Consider the following 9146-nt stretch of genomic DNA (forward strand, 5'->3'; position numbering starts at 1 on the left):
TAATATTATGCATAATATTATGCAATTTTTCAATTATATTACAACCAACTTTAGTAATTTCAAAAAAAACTTCACTATTTTTAAATGCTCTTCTGGCAATATTGCCGTCATTGGTATTTCCAGACCCAGTTTTAGGCATGTCAACATATAGGTTTAATCGTTTTCTGAAGAGTACCTGAATCTATTTTTTTTAACTCTACAGATAACTTTTCCTTAATTGTTTTTGGCTTATACTTTTTAATTTCAAATTTATAACTCAAATGAAGAATAAATTCTAAGCATTTTATCCAGCAATGCAAAGCTGAAAATTTGAGCCCCAATGCTGACTTATTCTCAGTTTTTGCTTTTAATAAATCAATATTGTTCATTTCGTTGGGTTTAGCATTGCACACATTGCAGGATTGAGTGGATTTTGTGTCTGTAAGTGGGCTAACTAATTTATTATCAAACATTGTAAGATCAACTCTATAGCTGATATTAAAGGTCAACTTTCTTCCGCCAATATCAAAAACTTTGCAAAACGTCTTTAAGGTATTTGTTTGATTTTTTAAATCCGGTTCTTCTTCTCTGGATAAAAGTGGACTCTCTGTTATATTAGAAATATAGGTCTAAAAAAGTGACAACTTGAAGGATTTCCATTTTTCCAAATTTCGCCATTTTCTACTTTGAGCAATAGAGGCACAAAAGCTGTACTAAAAAGATTTTCTTCACTTTTAAGTTCTATACTTGTGTTGCTTGTCTCGTATTTCTGTTTATAAATACTTTGGCTTGATGCTCCATCAAAACCAATCTTTTCATATAAAACTCCAAATATTTTGTTACCTTGACCACAATTAGACATATCAATCATTTCAGTTATTCTACTCACAGTGTGATTTAACATGCTTTGAGGAGTATTTACACTGAGAATATACATTTTGCAGAAATTTTAGAAAAGTGTATATTCTCAGGATAGCATTTCAATTTTTTCTCAAAATATCGTGCAAGGTAGGATAAATTTGTACATTGTGCACAAGAGCTGAGTTTTTGATCATTTGATATTGTTTATCGCTGAGATCAGTGTTCCTTTTTAACGCAAGAGCTTCCTCTACACTCATATTAATGGGAAAGGTTTTATACAAAGTTTCATTAACTTTTTCTATCTCTAAAACATTAGAAATGTTGTTTTTTAAAATAGAGGCTTTTTTTTTCTCCAGCAACATTTTCACTTTTTGCACAAGCTAGAAATAGAGCTTCATGATGTTCAGTGGCTGGTTCTTTTATTTTTTTAATTTTGCTTTGCTCTCCAAGAACACTCCATTGTTTATGGGACCTTCCAGAACTAAATATGGCTATTTTTATTGTTCATAAGATTTCTTTGAAGCCAACGATTTTCTTTTTGTATAAATGTATCATAATTTTGTCCACATTGCATTAGTTTTTTAGTATAAAAAATTTTTCCATAAAACTTTTATTTTGTATTTTATAGTAAAAAGAAGTGAAATAATTTGTTATTATTTTCAAAGAAATCTGAAAAATGTGAGATTTTTATTTAACTAAAATAGAGTATTTTTAATTTAAATAAAAGTCTATATTTATTTTGAAGATAATCTTTTGGCTCTATATATTTCAAATTTACTAAAAAGAAAAAAAAAAGTCTGATTTTTTTGTTTAAGTTTAAAGACTTTTTTTTTAAAAAGGCAGCAAGTAATTGTATTTTTTTGATTTATATATCAGCTAAAAAAATGTTCCACCGAGTTCCAAAAATATACATATATTTTCTAGTTAATTAACATTTCTAGTTTTAAAATATAAAGGGATTACTGCGGTATTGGAAGTTGTTAAAGAAATACAAATGTTGTTAAACACTTAAAAACCTTGTTTTCCGCCATTTTTGAAAGTATTTTGTTATAATTTTCAAATGAAATTTAATTTTTTATTGGTATTACTTGCTCTAATATAGTTTTTAAATCATAAATATTAAATATAGTCTTAAAAAACGTGCTTTTGTCATTATATACTATTTAAAAGTTTGTTAAGATATTTATTGACAATTTTAAAGAACAATTTATTATTCGATAAGTACAACATGTTTGAAAAAACTTAACTGAACAACTTTATTATTTCCTGTAATATAAAGTTAACTTAGCAATATAGAGTTTTTACAGGATGTAACAATGTGGCAATTGTTAAAGCCATAACAATAAATAAAACAAAGCCATAACAATAAATAAAATTTTAAACAGTGTAAATAAAAAAATATATAATGTAATTTAAAATGTTTCTGATATATTAGTTTTATTATATTGATGGTTCTTAAAAACAATAACAATGAAATAATTAGATCTTATCCCAATTATACGTGAATTAGGAGTGGATAAATTAAGATTATGGAAGGATTTAATACTGAATACTGAAGAAATTTGCAAGGAAAACTTAAATAAAGTAAAGGTTGCTTTAGTTATATTTAATTCAAAGGTGAAGAAAAAACTAATACAACGTGGACAAAATTATGATACATTTATACAAAAAGAAAATCGTTGGCTTCAAAGAAATCTTATGAACAATAAAAATAGCCATATTTAGTTCTGGAAGGTCCCATAAACAATGGAGTGTTCTTGGAGAGCAAAGCAAAATTAAAAAAATAAAAGAACCAGCCACTGAACATCATGAAGCTCTATTTCTAGCTTGTGCAAAAAGTGAAAATGTTGCTGGAGAAAAAAAAAGCCTCTATTTTAAAAAACAACATTTCTAATGTTTTAGAGATAGAAAAAGTTAATGAAACTTTGTATAAAACCTTTCCCATTAATATGAGTGTAGAGGAAGCTCTTGCGTTAAAAAGGAACACTGATCTCAGCGATAAACAATATCAAATGATCAAAAACTCAGCTCTTGTGCACAATGTACAAATTTATCCTACCTTGCACGATATTTTGAGAAAAAATTGAAATGCTATCCTGAGAATATACACTTTTCTAAAATTTCTGCAAAATGTATATTCTCAGTGTAAATACTCCTCAAAGCATGTTAAATCACACTGTGAGTAGAATAACTGAAATGATTGATATGTCTAATTGTGGTCAAGGTAACAAAATATTTGGAGTTTTATATGAAAAGATTGGTTTTGATGGAGCATCAAGCCAAAGTATTTATAAACAGAAATACGAGACAAGCAACACAAGTATAGAACTTAAAAGTGAAGAAAATCTTTTTAGTACAGCTTTTGTGCCTCTATTGCTCAAAGTAGAAAATGGCGAAATTTGGAAAAATGGAAATCCTTCAAGTTGTCACTTTTTTAGACCTATATTTCTAATATAACAGAGAGTCCACTTTTATCCAGAGAAGAAGAACCGGATTTAAAAAATCAAACAAATACCTTAAAGACGTTTTGCAAAGTTTTTGATATTGGCGGAAGAAAGTTGACCTTTAATATCAGCTATAGAGTTGATCTTACAATGTTTGATAATAAATTAGTTAGCCCACTTACAGACACAAAATCCACTCAATCCTGCAATGTGTGCAATGCTAAACCCAACGAAATGAACAATATTGATTTATTAAAAGCAAAAACTGAGAATAAGTCAGCATTGGGGCTCAAATTTTCAGCTTTGCATTGCTGGATAAAATGCTTAGAATTTATTCTTCATTTGAGTTATAAATTTGAAATTAAAAAGTATAAGCCAAAAACAATTAAGGAAAAGTTATCTGTAGAGTTAAAAAAAATAGATTCAGGTACTCTTCAGAAAACGATTAAACCTATATGTTGACATGCCTAAAACTGGGTCTGGAAATACCAATGACGGCAATATTGCCAGAAGAGCATTTAAAAATAGTGAAGTTTTTTTTGAAATTACTAAAGTTGGTTGTAATATAATTGAAAAATTGCATAATATTATGCATAATATTAACATAACCATATCTTATGGATATCCTACTAATATCAATGAATTAGATTTATACTGCACTGAAACAGCTAAACGTGTAGTGAGTTTATACGACTGGTATCTTATGCCTCCTACTGTACATAAACTGCTACTGCATAGTTCTTCTATATCACATAAATTACCTTTACCAATCGGGGTATATTCGGAAGATGCGTTGGAGAGTTTAAATAAAAAGATAAGAAATTCTAGACTTTAGCACACGGCAAAAATATCAAGGTTAAACACAATGATGAATCGGATGCATTACCTTCTAGTAAGATCAGATCCAAAAGTATCAAGCATATCTTTTAGAAAACATAAGAGCTATCGAGTAAAATCGTTACCAGACGAAGATATTAAACTAGTTGTTATGTAAATAATAAAATAAATGTAACAAAATATTTTTTTTTTTCTCTATGTATCAACATCCTTTTAAAACCTTTTTTTTTTTCATTATCAAGTAGAGTAGTTTATCAAGATAATGTGTTAGTCTTGAAGATTCTAAAACTTATAGAAAATCTTTTTTGTCCGCGTATAGTCACCTTTAACGCGCGCATACGCGCATTATACGCGTCGAAGCTGCGCGTAAAAAAAAAATTGATCATTAAATTTGAAATTTTTGACCCAAAAAATATTATTTTGATATATAACATTATTTATTTACACTTTATGTCAAATTTTATTTAATTTTTTTGAACGTCCTGAGTCACGGTGCGCTTTTTTATAAAAAAGCGTTCATTATTTTAGAAAAAACTTGTAAAGTGCGTAAAATCAACAAAACTCGCAGCTAATTTATGATTCTACTTACCCCAAGCAATTTGATGCAACTTACCCCATTGGCATCATAATCACTCTAATCATTGTATATAAATATTTATATTTAAAAAAATTTTTTTTTAGCTTATCTTGTTTTGAAAAAGATTTTTTTAACTTACCATCACTTTATTATGGTCATATATCTCTAAGTTTAAAGTAAAACACAAAAAAACTTCAAAAACGAAATTTAGAATTTTATATCGAAAAAAAAAAATCAATAAATTCTGAAATTTTTATTTAATAACTGAAAGTTTTTTACAGCTGACGTGTTAAAGTTATATATATGTTTTATAAAAAAAAATCAGGAAAAATATATAAAAACCATTCTTTAAACCGCATTGTTGCAACTTACCGCTGTTGCAACTAGCCCCGGTCTCCCCTTACTCACTTTTTCAAGAATATATAATATTTAGAAAAATAATTATGCCAATGCGGAAAGATAACAATACACTTTACATGAGAACTTATATGAGAAAATATCGTGACAGAAAAAAGGTCACTATATTGGGAGTGACAATTTTGAAGTTGAGGCAAATCATTCCGCTGAAAATGTTGAATTTGAGGCAAATCATTTCTCTGTAAGAGATGATTTATGTCAAAGCAGTGATAGTATTAAACAGTTTGTCTTTGATGATAGCAATGACTTTGGATATGAAGAAGTTGTGTTGTCTTCATCACATACCTCTGATGGCGACATTCCAAATACACATGCTTTTCAAACGAAATTAAGTCGACTCATTAGTGGAAATAACTGCTCACGTGTACTTATAAATGGTTTGCTAAAAATATAAAAAAAGAATGGGCACCCATCATTGCCTAAAGATTTAAGAACTTTGCTAAAGACTCCAAGAACATCCCATGAAATAGAAAAATGTGGAGGTAGCTTTATACATTTTGGTATACAAGCGGGTATTGAAAAGTGCATGCTAGAAAATCCAGAGTATTTTAATAATAACGATAGCATTGATTTACTCATAAATGTGGATGGTTTACCACTCTTCAAATCCACTGGAATTCAGTTTTGGCCGATATTGGGATATTTTGGTTGTCTTAACCTTTTTATAATTTCTTTGTTTTCTGGTAAGAGTAAGCCAGACAGTGTACATGAATTCCTAAGTGAATTCATTGCAGAATTTGAAAATTTAGCTGGAACAGTTATTATAAATGAAAAACGTTTTTCTCTTTTTTTGAAGAATTTTGTTTGTGATGCAGCTGCTCGTTCATTCCTAAAGTGTATCGTAAACCACACAGGTTACAATTCTTGTGAACGGTATAAGTTTGTTGGCGCATATGTTCAACATAGAGTTGTTTTTAATTGTACAAATTTGAGAGATCTTCGAACAACAGCAGACTTTAAGTGGTTTGCATATGCAGGTGTTCATCAAACTGGTCGCTCTCCATTAATTCCCATAATAGCACCAATTTATCAATTCCCCTTGGATACTATGCACCTCGCATTTCTTGGCGCTGTAAAAAGATTGTTGACATTTCTGAAACAAGGTCCACGTATATGTCGGTTGTCAATGTGCAAATTCAAACAATTAACTGTAAATTAATAGAGCTCAGTGGAAATTTACCATCCAATTTTGTACGAAAACCACGTACATTAGCTGATTTAGATCGTTGGAAAGCAACTGAGTTTAGGTCATTCTTATTGTACACTGGTTCATTGGTTTTAAAATTTGTCATACCAAAAAAATAACAACATTTTCTTGTTTTGCATATTGCTATTAGTATATTTTGTAATTCAAACAAAATTTTTAGAGACTATTATCATAATTTGGCTAGGGGTCTACTGATATTTTTTGTTATGAGCGCTAAAGATTTGTACAGTCCAGCCTTTACTTTGTACAATATACATGTCCTAGTACACTTGCATGAAGATGTTGAATTTTCAGTTAAGTCGCTAAATGAAATTTCAGCATTCTCATTTAAAAACTTTATGAAATCAATCAAAAAAATAGTAAAAAATGCGAACAACCCAATTGCACAAGTAGCGAAACAATTTTCAGAAACCGGATTGCAGAAATCAGTGCACATTGCTGGACCTAAAATTTCAGAGAACGAGATTCTTTTTTTTTTTTGTTGAGAAAGAAAGGAAAATCTGTAATCGTGCGACGAAAGATCGACGATGATCATTTCCAGTGTGATACCTTTAAATTGGCAAAATGTGAAAACTTCTTTGTATCACCAATAAATTCTAAAGAATTAAACATATCAGTGATAAAAGATTTTAACAGTTTGTCTTTCAAATCAGTTGTTTTAAACACTGCAGAATTATCATGTAAAGTTGCTCGCATGAAGTACCACAGAAGTAGTTTTTTGTTGTATCTGCTACTGCACATTTGTTAAAAGCTATCGTAGGTTGTTTAAAATTTAGTATAAAGTAACAATATTGATTTTGATTTCACTTTTCCCTTATCACATTTTCTGTTAGTTCTCAAAGAATATGTTACAATATTTTGAATAAAATGCAAAGTTTTTACTTAAAATTTCCTCATAGTAAAAGAAATAACCTTTTAATTCCTGTTTCAAATTTGCATTCACATTGTACAATAATATTAAAATTGGGTACATTTTTTTAAGCCCAAATGAAAACACTTTGTAATAATAAAAATTACTCCATCAAACATTAATATAATTGTTGATTGTGTAATGATATATTTTTTCTAGTTTGTTCATCAAATAATTTTAATTTAACATTATTATGTTACTATATATTTTCCATTTATAGTGTTTATAATTTGTAGTGTCGTTACTTTGTTAAATAAAAACTTTCAAATCTATGTTTTTTGATTGATTATTTTGAACTTTTTGATTATCTTTTTCAACTGGAGTTGTTGCTTTATTTAATTGAGTCAATATTACTATTATTTTGTTATTCGTAAATAGATAGGTGAATAAATAAATTCTTAAGATAAATAGTAGGGTCATTTCGGATAAAGTGAGCCATCGGATAAAGCGAGCCGGTCGCCTAAATATTGCAATTTTACGAAATCAAATTATGCTTTCGATTTATAACAATTTATTTAATATTAGTTATTCATTTTAAAGTCTAATGAATATTTTAAAAACAGTTGCTAAGCAATTATTTTCGCGGTGGTATAATTATAATCATTCGAGTAGTAACAAAACGTTTTTTTGCTTTAAGACCTTATATTTTGTTTAGCTTCAATTAAGAAAAGTGAGTATTTCATATTTGACACTATTTATAGTAAATATGATTGTAATATTAGTAATATGAGAAACTATTTCAAAAAATACAGTGTTGATATGTATTTGAGCGATGATAAAGTTTTTTAATCGAATTTTCAACCTGGCTCGGTTTTGCATAACTGTTAGATAAACCGAGCCAAGGGCATTCAGGTAAACCGAGCCATTGGATTCTCAGCCCAATATGTTGTCAAATATTGAAAATTCTTGTTTGCCACTGCGATCGAGTATTGAACAGCCACCTGTACCTAATGCAGCTATGAATTTGCAGTTGATTTCTGTGACCGAATCCGTCGACATAATTAATCTGAATGAAATGCAATTGCCAGATATTTCAAATAGTTCTAGTGCTAAACTTGTTGATACAGCTAATAAAGATAATATTAATGCATCTAATTCTAATACTCGCCTAGATAAGCAGCATGAGCAACATGTCAATACTGATATTGCTGTAGTACTTGTTTACCTACCACTGATAAAAATGCAATTGTGTCAATTGAACAAGCAGACCTCGATGTGTCTTTCGAAAACTTGATGCCAGTGCCACACAGAGATCGACCACAAAGCAGTCGGCCACGTAAGAAACCACCATCTTATGAATTGACATCAGAAGAAAATGTAGCATTTATTCAAGAAAGAACCAAACCAATAACAAAAAAAGCAGCTAAAGAGAAAGAGACCAGCAAAGAAAAGAAACAGAAGAAAACTGTTAAACAGAAGGTTATAAAGAAAAAGAAAGAATCCAAAAAAGAAAAGAAACAAAAAGAAGAGGACATTTGCAAATATTGTGGGTTTGCATATGGTGAAGCAACTGATCCTCTCATTGATGATGAATGGATTGAGTGTGACGCGTGCCGTGATTGGTTACATGAAAGCTGTATCAAAATAACCGTGCGTGGACAACTATGTGCTGATTGTGTTCAAACAACAACTAAGTAAATTAACTCTAGTTAAGACTTGATATTTTGCATTTTGTACTGCATCATTTATCTGCAGCTTTAGCAGTATTATTTTTATTAGACTAGTCGCTGACATTTTATATTGCTTTTGTTCTTTATATTTTTTGCATTGTATGCATTTGAGGTTAATGTTTGCAAACTTTTAATACCAGTTTACTATATCGTAGGTAATAAAGTTAATATTAATATAATAAATATTATTTGTAATAATACTTCCAATTTTGTAAATTTTTGTCTGAAATAAAAGCTATATGGC

General features: G+C 29.2%; 1 protein-coding gene across 1 annotated transcript; it reads left to right on the forward strand.

Annotated features, from left to right (window-relative positions):
• Window positions 1–8465: 8465 nt before the first annotated feature.
• On the forward strand, window positions 8466–8870 carry LOC136089867 (uncharacterized). The gene has a single exon (XM_065815959.1). It carries the CDS (start codon window positions 8466–8468, stop codon window positions 8868–8870), a length of 405 nt encoding a protein of 134 aa, XP_065672031.1.
• Window positions 8871–9146: the final 276 nt, after the last annotated feature.

The sequence above is a fragment of the Hydra vulgaris genome, chromosome 13 (genome assembly GCF_038396675.1).
Source record: "Hydra vulgaris chromosome 13, alternate assembly HydraT2T_AEP".
NCBI classification, from domain to species: Eukaryota; Metazoa; Cnidaria; class Hydrozoa; order Anthoathecata; family Hydridae; genus Hydra; species Hydra vulgaris.

Coding starts and splice junctions, on each gene's coding strand:
- LOC136089867 (XM_065815959.1), top strand. CDS start 8,466: ATGCCAGTGCCACACAGAGATCGACCACAAAGCAGTCGGCCACGTAAG.